Source organism: Lepisosteus oculatus, chromosome 1 (genome assembly GCF_040954835.1).
Source record: "Lepisosteus oculatus isolate fLepOcu1 chromosome 1, fLepOcu1.hap2, whole genome shotgun sequence".
Classification (NCBI taxonomy): domain Eukaryota; kingdom Metazoa; phylum Chordata; class Actinopteri; order Semionotiformes; family Lepisosteidae; genus Lepisosteus; species Lepisosteus oculatus.
In genome coordinates this window covers 11211849-11229647 of record NC_090696.1, presented here as the reverse complement: position 1 = coordinate 11229647, position 17799 = coordinate 11211849, and the positions used below count along the sequence as shown (strand labels likewise).

Genomic DNA, 17799 nt, shown 5'->3' with positions numbered 1-17799 from the left:
GTAAGGGGCCGTTACAAAAGTACGATGGTACTTGTAAAGTACTCTCCAGTATTAGTACATTAAATATTTACACTTATATAATTTACATTAAATATTTATTTAGGACCTTTGCAAGAAGAGGCAGGAGATTTTAACATCAACACAAGCTTCTTCTTTTTGCCTTTGGAAGTGGTGTATAAAAAGGTAGTTTTAAATATAAAAATATATAGTAGCATTAAATTAATCTCTGACGTGGCAGATCACTCGCGAGAAAGTAAATACTTTGTTTCCCACATTGGAATTCGTCTAGGTTTTCATATGCCAATTTCCAATTACCAAAAATACAGCATTAAATCAAAACGAATGGTAGGTAACGGAAAGATTTATTCACATTTTTACAAGTATTGAAAAGCTGAGTTTGCAACTTCATTACCGTCCTGTACTTTTAATGTAGCTCCTTTTTTGGCTGAACTTCAAAGTCCAAAACGAGTCTGTGAAATGAAGATTTATGTCAGAATAAAAGGACAAGGTAGAATTGCAGTTTGAAAGCAGTGGTGATCTCTTGCAGATATAAATGGACGTATCTCCTCTAATAACTTCCACAGTACTGCCACCGGCATTCTGTTTTTGTCATGAAAACGTGTTCATCAATTTGAACCCAACACATATTCTTAAGGCTTTTCCCCCTGTGTGTAGAGTTAGCAATGAAGAATGTCAAAGTTGGGTTTTCACTTTGCTATCCAAAAGCATCTGTCTTGCCTAGTACAGAAGGTCTTCTGCTGTAACTGTAGGTTCTTCAGGTTTTTTAGTCTGTACTTTGGGGAAATGGATCCCACTAATGGCCACAACAATAAAGTTTGCTCCATGAGTAGCAGTGCTTGCTACACATAACCAGAAAGAGAAGTCATAATGCTCTTCCAAGATAATGAACTGAAAGACATTTTCCCGGAAGTTGGCCACTCTCTCAGTTAGGTGATGAAGCTTCAAAGCTGCGATGAAGCTGACAACTCCGAACACTCCAAACAGACCTTGAGGAGAAAGAGACAAGCAAAAAGTGTTAACAAAACAGCAAAGGTGCAGTAGATTGCAACAAAAACTAGGAAGTTATGTGCCATTTCAGATTATGGAAGGAATTTTTCATGGATTAGTATAGTTACAGTATATGGAGTCTGCAAGAACACCACTGTCCACCACGTGGACTACCTACAATATAAAGTAATAAAGATAACTTTTGGTCATCTTTTTTTAGTCTGTGCAGGCAAAATACCAAGCATCAAAAGCAATATTCTTTTTGTAACTGCAAGTAGAAGGTGCACTTATATTGTATTGAACAGAATTGACATTGGTAAATCCATTATGTGGGTAAATAATTGTCATCAGCAGCGTTGATTAACAAGGGCTCTACTGTGAAAGCTGCAGGCTAGTAGTGTGTGTGACCACCTGTCATGCCCTCTGCAGCCAGAGCACGCTCCTGCTCTGTCCTGCCCCTAGTTTCCTGTGCTTTGCTGTCCTTCCGGTGTCTCTCTCTCTGGGGCTATATATTTCCGGGTCACTCATTCACCTTCACTCAGCATTGACGTTCGGATGTCCTGAAACCCGCCTAGCACCAGGTCGCCCCACGTCTGCTGCCCGAGGGCATTGGTTTCTATACGACTCCTGAAATGCTGAGCCCGGGCTAAACCCCCCATTCCGCCGCTACGCACATGGGTCTTTTTGCTCTCCTGCCTCTCCACGGTTCATCCCTTCCAACATCCGTGACACCACCATTCGAATAATCTACCTTTGCAAGGATGAGATCCTCAGAAGAATTAGCTAATAGTAACCAAATGGGTTAAATGGGTTGGAGTGACTCCTCTTATTTGCTCATTTTGTGTTCAGTCTTCGATATTCAGGCTGTAAATCTCCTGTGGGAAGCTATCCCATCATCTTGTAAAGAGTGGACACATATACACATTTTCATTGTATTTGAGTCCTAAGTGACATGCTGTATCTTCCATCTTATCTCACAGATGTTCAATGTGGCTGAAGTATGTCGAGTAGGACAATCATTATACAGGAAGTGACACTTTCACCATCTTTCAAGAAAGCTGTCATTGCATGAGCAGTATGAGGGCAGGCATTAACGAGCTAGAATGCTGTCACATCAGAGACAATTGCTGCCCATTTTTTTGATGATGGGCAGCAAATTAGGTCCCAGACCTTGATCAAAGTGCTGCAGTGTCACACAGGATACCTCTAACTATTCCAAGTGGAATGCTGTAGTGACAAGACAGTACCACATAGACCATTATACATGAATCTACCAGGTGTCATTTCTTTAGTTCTCCCAGATCATGACCCATCATTGATGAATTGTGTTCAATTGTAAATCGATATCCAATATCCATTTACTTTACGTATGTGCATAGGTTCTACATTTGTTTTTTTCCTATTTAATAATTTAAGATTATTTAGTGGTAAGACAGAAAACATAGTAACCTTTTTTCACAAATGAACCTAGACAGTCATAGATATCTCTTGAGTTTTTGGGTCTTTAATTCTGTCAGCCTCTACCTGAAATGTATTAAAAAATACATTCTGTTTGCAACAATAAAGTATTAAACCATAATAAAAATGTGACTGTCATGTTGCTTAAGGAAACTTAACTTGTAGTTCTGGGCTACCAGCAAAATATCCTAAACAAGAATGTAAAAATATTGAAATACCTTACAAGTTCATAAATCAAAGCTGGCATATAAGGTTAAACTACAAAATATGTATGTTTTTTTTCCCTGTAAAAAGTATAGACTCAGCTTGAGTCAGATGGATCCTTGTCTACTTTATCCAAAGCTCAGTTTATAAATTATATTTATAATATATTATATTATATATTTACCTGCAACAAAGTTCCACAAGTATATCCCCCCTGGCCCTTTGATAGACTGATAAGGAATTTTCCTGGCATTATAAATGCAAAACCCAAAACTGATCAGAGCAAATACTATGGCAGTGAAGAGAAACAGGATAATCATCACGTGAAGTGCACCATTCAACTTTTTCACAAGATTTGGAAAAACTGAAAAAGAAAGAAAAAAAGCATAGTTAGATTTTTTTTAACTTCACTTTGTTTTACTTCAATTCATCAGACGAGCAGGTTGCGTTCCGGTTTTGAACGGGTGCTACAGTGCACCAGAGCAGTACAGCATTTGTGCATTGTGATTAAAGGGCCAAATCTTGCATTCGGCAATTGCATTGCAAATAAAACAATCCACTGCAATAAATCAGAAATTCCTGTCTCCAGAAATTCCTGTCAACCCGGTTCCTGTCTTTATCCTGTCTAGTCTCAGATGGACCGACTGGCTTTGGACTTTTCCCGTTTTGGGTTCCCCGTTTGGACTACTTCTGGATTGTTTGCCCTGGACTCACCCCCCTGGACACCTGCGCACTTTGGACACGCCCCCCCTGTTTTCATTCCCGACTCCTGCATGCCTTTTTCTCTGTTTTCCTCACTCCACCCCGGATTGTGTTGTCTGCATAGGGCCCTGAAACGACTCGTTCGTTACAACAATGGCTTATTTAATCAGAGCTCCACCTGGTTTCTACAGTGTGAAGCAGACTAGAGGGTGCGTCACTCCCTCCCTGGTGGGTTGGGTACCTACTAGGAATTACCTCCCACTCATACAGCCTGAACCCACAACTTGTCACTCATGGGTCCAGAGGCTATGTCAGCTTCATGAGGAAGATTACAAAGAAAGTCGGGATTAATCACATCTTTTTCAGCCCATTGTTTTTATGTCAACAGTCAATATGAATCTTTTTGGCAGTATCAAATACAGTAAATGCCCACGTTAAATCATCTAGGTTTTCAGAGGATCAGATTAAGTACATAAGGAAATAAGAAAGTTAACAAATGAAAAGAGGCCATTAGGCCCCTTTAGCCCGTTTGATATTTAGTCATTTTTGATACAAGGGTCTCATCATAAAAGATGTAGTCCCTGCTCAATTTTAAAAGCACTTCCATGCAGTTTCAACGTGTCTTCTGGTTTGTGTTTCAATGCTAATTTTGAGTAAATCTCCTGGATTTTGCCTTGTCAGTGCCTTTTCTGTCACAGTTAGGCTATACATTCAGTGATAAGGATGAAATTCAACTTGAATTAAAGGGGAACTGCTGTACTTCTTTTTATATTTCAGGGTTAGAAAGAATGGGCATTGATGAGTGCATTTCAAGCCACAATGTACACAATAGCATGTAAAACCTCCAATTTTCATTACAAAATAGGCTACATTTCTGGCTTAAATAAGTGAATATTTAAACCAGGGGATTAATGCAATGTTTACCAACAAAAGACAGAAAGAGTCATTTATTCTCATATCAGAAAAAATGAAGAAAACAAAACTTACTGTATATCTTGGAGCGTCGACTGCCTAGACCGCAATGCCTTATTTTGCCTCCTTGGAAAAGACCAAAGTAAATGTCTCCAACAAATTTAACCAGCTCTGGATCCGAAGCATTCACCAGCTCGGCCCCTGTCTTGCACAGGATTTTTCCAGTCACCCACTTCTCAGTAGCAAGAGCCACAACAAGCAGCACGACAGAGGCAATGCTGAGCAGGGAAGCCAGGGAAAAAAGAGTCTTTTTCAACAGCCCAGGCATTGCATAGCTTATGAAAGCCTGACCTCACTCTGGCTGACTGTAATAGGATGCCATAATGTGACTGGAGCCTTCTTGTAGGTTTGTAACGCTTCATCAAACTCACCACAAACCTCCATTTTTCTGTCCCTCGTATGTGCTTTCCTAACTAAATAAAAAGCAAATGTTAAAAACTTTCCCTAGTTCCTACTCACTACAGTCAGTATAAATAGCCACCTCAGAACATTTGGAAACAAAACCTGATTAGTAGCCTAGCGCAGCAGAGATCTCTCTTACCACACAAAGGTAATTCTATCTGTGCTTGTCTGCTAAAGTTCCATCCAGAGGTTTAATTGTTGGTCTTCCCCAGTCCAGTCTGCAGCACAAATATTCATAGGCAGCAGCAGGTTATAGCTACAGATGCTAAGACAAAATAGCATATTTCAGTTTTTAATATCAAGGCATGACTGATATACGGCATTGAATTTGTTACTTACGGTTTAATTGTCCTGTATCAGATGTCGTAGCAACTGTTATCGCCAAGGTTTCTAAATGTCATCTTAGCTACAATGCAGAGCAATTCTTCCAAACCACAAAGCATGAAACCATTTAAAAGCAGAAATGGCAGGGCAAAGTGTCAGATAAAAATGTATGAGCTAAAAGGCTTGAATATTACAAGCTTGAAATATAAGAAATTAGATTAGACACTTCGGTGAATGGATTCTGGAAGCTACAGAGCATTCTTGATGATAAAAGATGGCAGGTTTGAAAGAAGATCATTTTACAGCTCTTTAAGGTTAATTTTAGAATAAAGGCTTGGCATTTAAAACATATTTTCAGAGCCAACAAAAGCTTATCAAAATATTCAGTTTTATCTGGGCAATATATGAGAATCCAGTTCAAATTGCATGAATTTGTTGTCTATCCATTTGCAAAAATAAAAACATTTTTCTAAGACAAATATTGAAACTAAGGATTTGTGAATACAGAGGTGGAAATGCTGTATATGTCATTATGTAGTGCTGTATTCTGTAATGTAAACAATATATTTAAAAATGTCTTGGCTTTTAGAAAATATGGCAGCTTATAAACTAAATTCTTCATTCTGCAACTCTGAGTATCTGAAACTGCTAATGTGTAAAATTTGACTTTGCCTCTTTCTGCCTCTCAAATCCTATTTTGTATTTTTTGAGAGGCAGTGAAAATCACAACAGAACATTATGATGACTTTTAAATAATGTATTATTTTTGCTATAGGGTTGCGTTTCCAATTTGCTGTCCAGTCTTGGCAGCTCTCCTGTTGCCTCTGCTGTATTTTCTTCTTCCTCCTGCAATTGTACTCCCATCTATCTGCCCTCTGAGTGGAAATGGCCAGGCCCTCGAACTAACGGAGCACTGCAGAAGAGCAGGCAGGAGAAGTGGTTCAGTCTATCTCGGTTTCAGCCTGTGAGGAAGGAGATTGGGAATTCATGAGCAAGGTGTCATTAATCAGGGAGTGAGGGAGGATGCTTGAAAAAATACAGTTTAGGCTGTACTGAGGGGCAGCTCCAGGTGCTAGACAGGTGGACAATGTGATACCTAGAAAAGGGAATTATGCATAACCAAGAGATTAATGAAAGAGGGGGGAGCATTGTAAGACTTGCCGAGCATGCTCAAAGCTGAGGGAGCTAAGATGTTCAACACCTTCCTCTCCTGCTCTTGGCACATCTGTTTCCTTGGGTAATGCAGGATCTGCCTTTCCTCAACACCTTGGGTAACTTAGCCAAGGTGAGCTTTGCAGCAACAAAACAATCACTACTACATATGACAACATGCTCTTACATATAAACCCTGAATCACAACAATGAGTATGTATTTTTTTAAATATTTTCTGCTGCCTTCAGAACATCAGGCAACTCAAGAGTTTGCGACTCAAGTTTAGAAATCTCTAAAGGCATTCCTATGAAATGTTAAGGCAAAACAAAATCAAAGTCCGTGTCTGACCGCCGTACAGAAAACATCAGCAACATTGTGTTTCTTACAAAAGCCCATCATGCTGCTGGCTTAGTTGATATAACCTGCTGTACTTGACTACCCATTACAGATCAAAACACACCTGTCGGCCGTTTTTGTTCTACAAGGTTACTTAAATGGCCTCTTTCATTCTACTTAATATACCAGCTTTCCATCTTGCTTTAGCTGTGGTTCACTGTGCGATGTCTTCCATAAGATACACGCCGCGCTCCCCCGTTTTTCATTAAGTTACTTAAGTAACGTCATGTAAATCTTGGTCTTCATGAAGTTCTAAATCCGATTGTATTTTTCACGTTAAATCGCCTGAGATAAAGTATCAGTCTCAAGCAACAGTGTAATAAGACTAATACATTTAGACAAAGTGGAGGAAATATAACAAACCCGATTCAAAACTATATTGCAAATTCGGACGTAACGCTTTGACTTGACATCAGCATTCAAGCGTTCACTTTAACTCCGGGGAAAAATCATCGGTATTCCCGGAAACATCTCCTCAGAAGTAATGGTACTATAGCGGCCAATAGCAGATTTGCAATACAGGACAATTCTGCACTCCTGTACCATTCCGCACGCCGCGCTCACAACCGAAAGCACGGCTCTCACAGTCCTCCGCGCTGGAGGTGGTGCTACACGCAGAAACCAGCCGTCAGCGCTTCTCGGGCTGGTAGGAGGGGCCATAGGCGTCAGGCTCTCAGACATATAGAGAGCTGTGGGGGGAAAAGAAGACACTTAGGAACATTTCTGACTTGAGCGGTAGGTCTGTCAAGTGGATTTCAGTTTGAGAATGGCAGCTGCAGAAGCGCACAGGGTTATCGTTTATGGGGGAAAGGGCGCACTCGGGTCCAAATGCGTCCAGTACTTTAAGTCGAAAAGCTGGGTAAGTAGAAGATGGGACCTGCGATGTCATCATTTATTTCGTGTGACCAGTTGAATGTTATTTGATTGATTGTGTAGGCATTGCATTTCACAACCGTGTTACAGTAATTCACTTACTGTGCTGAGTTAGTATCACACATATCTACATAAATGCGCTTTAAAGCTTTACGACATAGAATTAGGGTAACTTAATACATAGGTGACGAATACTATTTTAGGATTTAATCATTAATATATATATATAATTTGCACACTGTTCTGATTAATATCATGACCTTATTCTCCAACGCTCTCTGGGTCTTATAATCGAAGACAAGGAGTACCATTAATCTTAAAATTAAGTGTTGGATCTATGGCACTACATCCTTCGTCTTTGGCTTTAAAGTGAAAAGTATTCGCCCACAATCAATGCGTTTTTTTCAGGTGAAGTTGTGAGATGAATGCTTATGTATTAATTAAATACATAAATCTGACTCAATGTGTGCTCTATTCTGTTTAAGGAATTTGAACATAATGGTAGTTCGGATTATGGTTCAAAGTTCGTTGATGGCTATTGTAATGGACAAATCGTCAGAAAAAAGTAATTCACATTCCTGGAATTTTGTATGAATATATTAATCTTTTTCTGTTTGTCTTTTTTTAGTGGGTGGCTTCCGTCGATATTACGGCTAATGAAGAGGCAAATGCTAACGTGCTGGTGAAAATTACCGACTCTTTTACTGAGCAGGCGGAGCAGGTAGGCAGAGCGAACACCTGCTGGGCGCAGTGTCGTTGAGCCGCTGAAAGCTGCTCTTCAGACTGTTTTCATTCACTAATCAATCACCACTCTGAGGGTGTCTTCCGTTCATTTCAGTGGGGCTTGGATCTTGGATCTTAATTTGCCTTTTTGTTATTACAATTCAGATTGAATTCAGTGCCTCGTACGGTATCTGGATGTTACATTTAGAAGGAAATAAGGTCACGTAGTGTGGTCTGACAATGAAAGAGCAAAAAATAATCCAGTATTATAATACTATATTATATGACACCCGAAGAAGGCTCCACGGCCGAAACGTTGTGTTTTCTTTCTTCTCTTTTCAGCATGGAATAAACCTATTGTTCCTTTGCAGCCTACGCATGCTGACGCAGCTCCCCACCTGAACTTATAATATTATAGCCAGGATTTGAATTGGGAGAGATTGCAGAACCTCTCGTCTACAGAAATACTTCAAAGAGTTAACTGTTCTTTCAGTCAGATTGAGGCATTTGTTTTTAAATGAGCAAAGGTCGGGGTGCCTGTCTGAATATCGGAGCGGCTGAAATAGTGACTACAGAAAACTCATCGCTAAAAACCCGTACAGTTGCATTCTTTGACGCCAAAATGTTAGCTGCTGACAGACTGAATTAATGTAACAAAACCGTAGTGCACACCCGTAAGACGGTGCCTGTTGTTACGAGTGTAACTGTTGTTAGGATGTATTCCAGGTTTTTGTGTTGTGCCTCCGTTCCAGGTTACAGCCGATGTTTCTCAGCTCCTGGGGGAAAGGAAGGTGGATGCGATCCTGTGTGTTGCAGGAGGGTGGGCAGGTGGCAGCGCAAAAGCCAAATGTAAGTCCGATTAGCTGGGCAGGAGACACCAGGTAGCTCAGTTTGCTGCAGATAGTACTCCCCAGTTTAACGGTGTGCATTTTAAAGAGTTTTCTTTTTCGGTTGACGATAAATTCCACTTCTGCTAATAAATATCGGGACCTTGATGTTTGGCAAAAGATTCAACCAGGGCACTATCTGTTCTGAACCCGTACCTGTTCTTGTTTATTTATTTTTTTTACTTTTTCTCTTTAGCACTATGTACGGCGTTCTTGGGTCTGGAAAGGTGCTTTATAAATGTATTGTAAAAAAGCTATTCAGTCACCCTGTGGCTGGTGGTTGCATGTAGTACAGTTGGGGAGGGATGTACCCTCCTCCCTCCAGTCAGTGCTGAACCTGTGGTAAGGAGGTGTGTTTCCCGTTACATGTCAGAGGAGTCTGCAGTATTATTCCTCATTCTTTCATTCTGTGTGCGGTTGTGGGGTCATAGCTGTGAGCCAATGTGTGGGGAAAAACGCCCGATTGGTGACTCCAAATTGGGTGGGTGTAATAACAATACTCAGGTTGTGAATTTAAAAGCTCTTGTGAATTCAGGTTCGTAATCGTCAGGGTTAGCCAGTTCAAGAAAACTGATTGTGTGTTAAAGTACTGCTCCCTAACGCCAACAGACATTCTGAGATTAACATGCATCTTAAGGCCTTTTTCTTTTGTTTGTTTGTTTGCCTCAAGCCTTGTACAAAAACTGTGACCTAATGTGGAAGCAGAGTGTCTGGACTTCATCCATTTCCAGTCACTTGGCTACCAAGCACCTGAAGGAAGGAGGGCTGCTGACGCTGGCGGGTGCCAAAGCTGCCTTAGCTGGAACTCCAGGTAGGATTTTTACAGGGAAAAATGCTTAACTGCTTTGCCAGTTCAAGTGCTGTTGTTACACATTACGAGTTGCTGCCATTAACGAGAAGGGTCAGCAGGCGTAGGCTGCAAAGGAACAAGTCAAGGTTTATTCCATGATGAAAAGAGAAGAAAAGAAACACAGTGTTTCGGCCTTGGACGTCTTTGGGTGTGAGAAATGGGGGGGAGATCAGCAGCTGATAAAGCATGTGAGACCAAAAGATGGGAGTGTAGAGGAGGCGGGAGCAGGCGTTTAGGAATGATATAACGCCAACATCTGTAAAGGAACAGGAGGTGGTTAGAGAGCCTGGTCTCGGAATAGATCGCTGCGAAGAGATGGAATGGCGGTTTGGCGAGAGAAGGGAGCAAGTATCCCCCCAGGGAGGAAGAGAAGGAATGACGAAGAGATCTAGAGAAGGATTTACTGGAAGGCATAGTGGGCCGCAGCAGAAGTGGGCTGAGGTGTTGTGTTTCTATTCTTCTCTTTTCAAGATGGAATAAACCTTGTACAGCAGTGGGCTGCACTTCAGTGCTTTACTCCCTTGTCAGTGCCTCCTGCTGCACTTGAACCAGCAAAAAAAAAAAAGTGTCGGGGGTTATGTCTATAGAATCAAGCAGCCAAAGCAAATATAGCCTGTGCAAGCAATCGTGTAGAACAACCCACAGATGCTTCAGGAAATTAAAACGGTGGCTGTTCATTTATTGTAGTTACTTTGCCATTTTTTCAGCTTCTGATTATTTAATGCATTGAAGCTCAGCAGGTATGAGCCTGGCCAGTACCTGGATAGGAGACCTCCTGTTAAAGCTGAGGTTGCTGCTGGAAGAGGTGTTAGTGGGACCTGTAGGAGGTGCTCACCCTGCAGTCGGTGTGGGTCCTAATGCCCCAGTATAGCGATGGGGACACTATGCTGTAAAATAGATGCCATCCCTCAGAAAAGATGTAAAACCAAGGTTCTCTCTCCATGGTTAAAAACAATCACCGATAGCTGATGTGTTTTGAGCCTACTGGCACACTTTGGCTGCTGTTGCATTATTCAGGTGGGTGCTACTCATTGGTGAGAGTGGAGGGGAGTTCCCATTACATGTGAAGCACCATATACTGTAAGCGTAAGAAATTATTTACCTAGTATTAACTGCTGGGATACATAAATAGAAAGGTTATCAACAAGAGGTCATTTTGTGTTCTATGCAATAATCAGTGAGCTACTTCTCCTTAAATTCTAAAATGTCCATGAAGTTCTGATGTGCCCACATTGTTCCTGATTTCAAAAGTAAGCAAGTGCTAAAAATATGTACAGTAATCACTAAGTTAATAAAAGCCAGGAATTCTGTGTCTCCTTAAAAGGAGGTTTTCAAAAATGTTTATTTGCCATTATTTATATATGTAATTTTTTTTAATCAATTTAGCTTTTTTTCAGGAGCCTCCAGTCAAAGGTGTTGGATATTTGAGTAGAAAGAATGTACAGCATATAAAAAATGTATTTTATCATTAATTGGACATAGTAATATGCAGTGAAACCCCTTCAGATATCCAATATTGGACCATATACGGTACATGCAATTCAGTATTTCAGGAGCTTTTAACAAAGCTGTGACTTGCATACAACCCTCAGAACAGTATTTGATGCTAAAGCTGCAGAATTTTCCCTCTCAGCTAGTTTGTTTAGGAGTCCTAGTGTGTTGGCCAAAAAGCAGGGGCAGTGACTCAGCAAATTTCATTTTGAACACATGCTTCTGGTTATTGCCTTTTGATCATTAGGTCTGTGTACCTCTTCTCTGGTCCTTACAAAAGGAAAACACATTTTAATACTGTAACATGAGCCACTGACCATTACAATGGTCAGTAATATATAACTGTGATCCCCAGTTTTTTAAAACAAAACTTTATAAACTTGTTATTTCTCACCCAGTATTTCTCAGTTATATTTTACAAGGTAACTGTGTGTGAGTGATAGTTTAATTGATAACAGATGACAGTTTGAGACATAAAAGCTGCTTGAAATGTTACCCTTGGTTTAATGGGTTTATGGTATATGCAGTTGTTAATACTTCTTGCGTCTAAAATTATTAGGCAGTTGCAATTTAATGGAATTCTGCAATTCTGGTTTGCAGAAATTTTCAAGGCTTAGATTCTTGAATTGAATTAATCGCAAAGATGTTCAATTAAAGTTGGACACTAGTGCTTTGAAAGGAGATGTTTGTGAGCCTGAATAGATGTTCAATTATTTTAGAATTAAAGTGAATGAAAAAAGTATACTTATAGTGGGTACATTAAAGCCCAGTGTAATGCAGCAGCATGTATGTTTATGTATATCAGCTTTTGCCCTAAAACATTGGGAGAAAAGACTCTTCCAAGGGTCGTCAGGGTCCTGCAGTACCACCTGTGTGTTTTCTCTCAGGAATGATTGGATACGGAATGGCGAAAGCAGCAGTTCACCAGCTCTGTCAGAGTCTTGCAGGAGACGCCAGCGGATTACCTTCTGGCTCTGCCGCCATTGCGATTTTGCCGTGAGTAATTGCGCGTAAAGCTTGAAAATCACGAGCGCCTGTTTCTACTCTGCGGTAATTGCCCCAGAGTAAAAAAACAAATACCACACTGTAGCCTTTGACCTTTTAAAGAGAAGCTGAAGACCCAGACTGCTCAGCTGAATTACACCCATCTTTGCTGTTGACAATGCAGGCAAGTCAGGGTTTAGTTTTTTTTTCTCACAGCAATACAAACGCTGTTGACATGAGAGTTTTAATTAACATGTGATGCTTCTTTTCTGCAGTTACATCAGTAACTCGTCCCCTGTGCTGCTACAACCATTTTGTGTGTTCTCAAAAACATAAGCAGCATTTGTGCTTCTAGCTAACTACATAAATGGTCCATTTTTATAGCCGAGAAAGAATTTACTAGCTAGCCCTTTGATATTTGAACAGTTATGTTGTTTATAGCTACACTGAAATCATGTGTAAGACACATGTGTTCCTCAGAATATTGCAGCTTTAATCGTATATTCCACTTGCCTTTTTAGATCCATATTTTAAGTTTCACATTCTGTTTGAAGTGTAAGAGAAACCAGTTTTCACTTTTTGGGATCATAGGTATCTTATTTGTTGTCTTTGCATTACAGTGTTGAGTTTTTGATATTGAAATTCTTTTAGGTACTTTTACAAACAAGCTGTAGCTTAGATGTAATCTTCATCTGGATGTTTTTTGTCCTTCTGGAATGTTGTCTTGTGCTTTGGCCACAACATCTGGATAACATTACTACGATGACTTTGCAGTTCTCCTTATGAGAAGCAGATTGCTTCAGGTGATGCGGTTTTTTTTTAGGAAACTTTGCTTCTTGTTTTCGGTGGATATATAGAAATTATGCTGGAGCTGTTACTTCAAGAACCATTTTGTATTCTCCTACTGTTTTTTAGCATCTGAAGGAGAAGGTTTTGAAATGTTGATATCGCAGTAGCAATTAAAATATTTCATTGCAAAGAGTGTGAAGTTGTCCGGTCAAATGTAAAGCAGTAGTATTTTGTTTAGTAAAACTAAAAATTCAGCATACCCCTGTAGTGTTTGAGTGTTGACAAAACCAAAACATTTCAACTGTGGAGCCTTCTTCAGGTGACAAGTGAAACGTTGTCTGTTTTCCTTTCAGGATGGAATAAACCTTTATGCCAAACATTTAGCTGTTCTGGATATATTTTTAGCATACAGGATGGTATACTTTCTTATTACTTTTCCATGAACTATTGAAATGCTGTTTATTTTTAAACAAGCATGTATTAATTAACTCATTAAAGTGTATTGCAATCAAATTTTTTTGTGAAATATAAGTTGTTGTTTTTTTTACCTTAAGTTTAACATGATTTTGTCCTTGTTAGAAAATGCTAATGATTTTTTATACAGAACTCTAGAAGGGCTTGGTTATATATTTCTCCAGTTTGTTTTTTATAAGACTAATGCTTCATTCGGTTCAAAGAGCAGACCTCAGCCAGCACAACAAGTTGCGCTTTTAAAATCTAGCGATCGGCATCTCTGCCTTTCTCAGGGTTACCTTGGATACACCAATGAACAGAAAATCGATGCCTGACGCAGACTTTGGTTCCTGGACACCGCTGGACCATGTAGCGGAGTAAGTGTACTGAAGAAGATTAATCCTGCTTTGTTTCATTCTGATAACATCTCCTAGCTTTGTATACATCATAAAATGCTATCAGTCAAGCCAGTGCCTAGGATTCAAGCCGGATCTGTGTTTTCAGATATTGTTGACTTAAAATGAATGTTGTTCCTTTCATAATGTATATGTATTGTTGGAGAAAACAAGCAGTTGTTTTTCAAAGTTGTTGCATTCTAAATGATTTTTTTTTAATTTAACAATCGCGAATTGTTTTTCAGTGTATAAAGTTAATCTTAATCTTCATTTATGAAATATGTTTTCTAAAATGTAAAATGTCAACTAACTTGGATTATACAGACCACACATTCTCAGGAAAAAAGTTCTAGTATTGTTCAGTAGATTTATGACCCCTTTATGTCATGGGTTGAATCAATCTTTCCCTGAATCATTGCCAAGAAGAGCACCTAATCATGATCCTCCCCAGCAGGAGATGTTCCTGAGGATAGAATAGGTTGACGTTAAGATCCTCAGGACTGATTTAGAATCTTGCACTTAGACTGACTTGTGGGGGTTTCAGAAAATGCCTTGACCTTTTCTGTCTTTGAAAATTGAAGCCTACAAAAAGCATCAATTTGATATAGCCAGTGTAACCCAACCTACAGTAGTTAAACATTCTGTATAGTAATCCCTTACTAGGATTTTCTTCAGAGAATTATGAGTTGTATATTTGGCAGTCAAGACTGGACAAACATTGAACCCAGAACCTATCCAGAACTTTCATAATGCAGTTCTTCTTCTTTATCAGTTTATCTCTCTGACTGCAGGTATATTAAAGACATTTCTGCAATGGTAGTGAATGTGTTTTCCACATCTGAAATAGCCAGTGTATAACAAAGTAGATAGACATGCTCACACTCGCACCAGGGCTTATTTTCCTAGAAGCCAATTAACCTACCAGTATGTCTTTGACCTTAGGGAGGAAGCCAAAACACTTGAGGAAAGCTCATGCGAATGCAGGGGAACATGCAAGCTTCACACAGATAGCACTCAAAGAATTGAACCCAGGGTCCCAGCACTGCAAGACAGCAAGGCTTACTGTTGCACCACCCATTCTGTTAACTCCTTAGATAGAAATAAATGAATAGGTTTTGTTTTAGAACCCTATTTATATTTACACAAAGCGATGGAAATAAACTTCAATTTCATAGCACCCAGTTTATGCAATGCATCATTTAAAAGTCAACTATAGGTGCTAGATATTAATTAAGAAAAGAGGCACTACAATAGACTGACTGTAGATTTCAGTAGACCACCATATAGAATATTAGAGCTGGATGTTTTTGGTGTTTATTTTCTGTCATAATGAATGGTTTTAAGCGATCTACAGGCACATTTTCCAAACCCTTAATTTGATAAGATGCAAGGGTTCTTTTAGACAACATGCAGATATATGGGATTCATATCCTACATTTATCAGTAGATCTCTTATTCAACACCTCACAATAAAATAGCCAAAGCACAAAGAGAGCCGCCGTATTATGCTGTTGTGAAGAATGAAATACGAGTCAAACAGGTTGAGGACCGAGCGATTGTTGCCAGTTGTGTTCCAGTTATAGTCAAGGTAAAATGTTCAGCAGCTGAATCAGTATCCAAACTGAGGAGGAACCGGTCGTGTTTTATTAGTTATTAGATTTTTGTAATTAATTTTCAGTGCATTGGCCCAGAAAGTGTAAAGGGGAGATGTGAAATCAAAAAAGGAAAATGTGTGAGACTCTGATGTTTTTTTTCTCCTCCATCGGTTACACCCTGATTTTAATTGAAACGCTCCTTTGTTAACAGCATCAGCTTTTCTAGCTTTAGAAAAGGAAACCAAGCTGCCTTTTTATCTTTCAGAACCTTCTATAACTGGTCCACGGGGGTCAGCAGACCTTCCTCAGGGAGTTTGATTCAGCTTGTCACCACTGGAGGAAAAACTGAAGCCACTCCTGCTCATCTTTGAGATGATGATCCTGAGGGAGGAACGGCCAGGTGCTCCACAGTAACACGGCAGTTGAGTTAGACATCTGTAGGTGGCAGCACCTGAGCAGAATCTGTCAGAATATTGACCTGACTTGAGTAGATGCTCGACAATATACATTACCAGAACACGAGCGCGCGCTGCTGTTGTGTCTTACATGTGCAGTACCTTCTGTGGGGCGGCCTTATTCTGTGTTGACAGCAATAGGTGGAGTATATGTTGTGATGTAATGTATTTTAGCCAGAGCCAAAGTCTTCTTTCCCCTTTTATTATAAAACTGTATTTTTGTAAGTTGACCTGTGCCTTCATCTTGGAAGCGATGGCAGTATTTGTAAAAGCATATTGTTTTACATTAAATGCTCAAACTGTATCTGTTGCAGCTGGGAATAAAAACACACACCCCCGCACACACAAGTATTCATTATTTTGCTCTCCAAACACTGGGTGATGTTATATTGCTTGTCCTTCTGTTGGCATACTGTGGGGAACAGGACCCTGGGAGAAGAGCCCTTTGGCAGTTCTCCATTATATGACCTTTGGATCAGTGGAGAAGTAGATGTTATTGGAATGTGGTCTGCTGCGAGAGAGCAGGGTCCAGTGCAAAAATTAATAACGAAAGCAATAGTATTTTTTTTTATCATGGTGATGAGCTGTAGCTTTTTTCATGTTTAACTTACAAAATTCCTTTCATTAAGTCACAAAAGCATATTTTTAAAGTCTTTCTAGCTATTCCTTATTTATACTTCAAAGCATCCAACATGTACGTTTTCAATTTTCTTAAGATTTAGATGCTTTTGCAGTGACTTTGATGTATTACTATATTTTACATTTGTTTAATTAGTATAGAAGGATGCTACACTTGGGAACATGAAAAGAGAGTGTTTCTTTGATTGTTTGTGGACTTATGAGATAAGAAATTATGCTACTACTGTACGCCCCCAAATATGTTTTGAAATCCAAAATTATTTTAAGTGTAGTGATTTTCAGGATCCTCTATGATCTATAGAGGAATATTTCCTATTGACCTTTCTCCACTGTTCTTCCCATTTCTATTAGTTAATTTTGTATTGTGTGAAATCCGTTAACTATGGCCAGCAGCCATATCACCCTGCAACTTACAACTGGCAACCCACTGAAGCTACCCAGGTGTGAGCCTGGTCAGTACCTGGATGCGAGACCTCCGGGGAAAAACTAAGGTTGCTGCTGGAAGAGGTGTTAGTGGGGCCAGCAGGGGGCACTCACCCTGCGGTCTGTGTGGGTCCTAATGCCCCAGTATAGTGACAGGGACACTATACTGTAAACAGGTGCTGTCCTTCAGATGAGACGTAAAACCGAGGTCCTGACTCTCTGTGGTCATTAAAAATCCCAGGGCGTTTCTCGAAAAGAGTGGGGGTGTAACCCCGGCATCCTGGCCAAATTTCCCATTGGCCCTTACCGATCATGGCCTCCTAATAATCCCCATCTTTGAATTGGCTACATGAGCGTGGTGAGCGTTCTGGCGCACTATGACTGCCGTCGCATTATCCAGGTGGATGCTGCACATTGGTGGTGGTGGAGTGGAGTCCCCATTACCTGCAAAGCGCTTTGAGTGGAGTGTCCAGAAAAGCGCTATATAAGTGTATTATTATTATTATTATTATTATTATTATTAACTTGTTGTTGACCATGATATGCAAAAATAGAATTTGCCACAAGGGGGCACAATTTGACAAATTTTGAACTAAACAAGCCTCGTTTTCAAGGAGCCCTTC

At 39.9% G+C, this 17799-nt stretch overlaps 2 protein-coding genes across 2 annotated transcripts; one reads left to right on the top strand and one right to left on the bottom strand.

The window, feature by feature from the left end:
* Window positions 1-296: 296 nt before the first annotated feature.
* On the bottom strand, window positions 297-5245 carry clrn2 (clarin 2). Its single transcript, XM_006629173.3, has 3 exons — window positions 4360-5245; window positions 2855-3034; window positions 297-1007 (listed from the first exon to the last, which is right to left on the bottom strand). Exons 1-3 carry the CDS (start codon window positions 4610-4612, stop codon window positions 739-741), a joined length of 702 nt encoding a protein of 233 aa, XP_006629236.2. The 5' UTR covers window positions 4613-5245; the 3' UTR covers window positions 297-738.
* Window positions 5246-7200: 1955 nt separating this feature from the next.
* LOC102693686 (dihydropteridine reductase) lies at window positions 7201-16462 on the top strand. The gene is made up of 7 exons (XM_006629172.3): window positions 7201-7478; window positions 8121-8213; window positions 8968-9064; window positions 9773-9913; window positions 12331-12439; window positions 13963-14046; window positions 15925-16462. Exons 1-7 carry the CDS (start codon window positions 7386-7388, stop codon window positions 16028-16030), a joined length of 723 nt encoding a protein of 240 aa, XP_006629235.1. The 5' UTR covers window positions 7201-7385; the 3' UTR covers window positions 16031-16462.
* Window positions 16463-17799: the final 1337 nt, after the last annotated feature.

What these genes read in the sequence shown, in the direction of transcription:
- clrn2 (XM_006629173.3), bottom strand. Translation starts at nt 4,612, where the DNA reads ATGCCTGGGCTGTTGAAAAAGACTCTTTTTTCCCTGGCTTCCCTGCTC. An exon ending in TCGACGCTCCAAGATATACA is followed by an intron (nt 3,035 to 4,359) that starts GTAAGTTTTGTT and finishes TTTCTTTTTCAG; the next exon opens with TTTTTCCAAATCTTGTGAAA. An exon ending in CTTGTGGAACTTTGTTGCAG is followed by an intron (nt 1,008 to 2,854) that starts GTAAATATATAA and finishes TTTCTCCTCAAG; the next exon opens with GTCTGTTTGGAGTGTTCGGA.
- LOC102693686 (XM_006629172.3), top strand. Translation starts at nt 7,386, where the DNA reads ATGGCAGCTGCAGAAGCGCACAGGGTTATCGTTTATGGGGGAAAGGGC. An exon ending in ACTTTAAGTCGAAAAGCTGG is followed by an intron (nt 7,479 to 8,120) that starts GTAAGTAGAAGA and finishes GTCTTTTTTTAG; the next exon opens with TGGGTGGCTTCCGTCGATAT. An exon ending in TGGCAGCGCAAAAGCCAAAT is followed by an intron (nt 9,065 to 9,772) that starts GTAAGTCCGATT and finishes GTTTGCCTCAAG; the next exon opens with CCTTGTACAAAAACTGTGAC.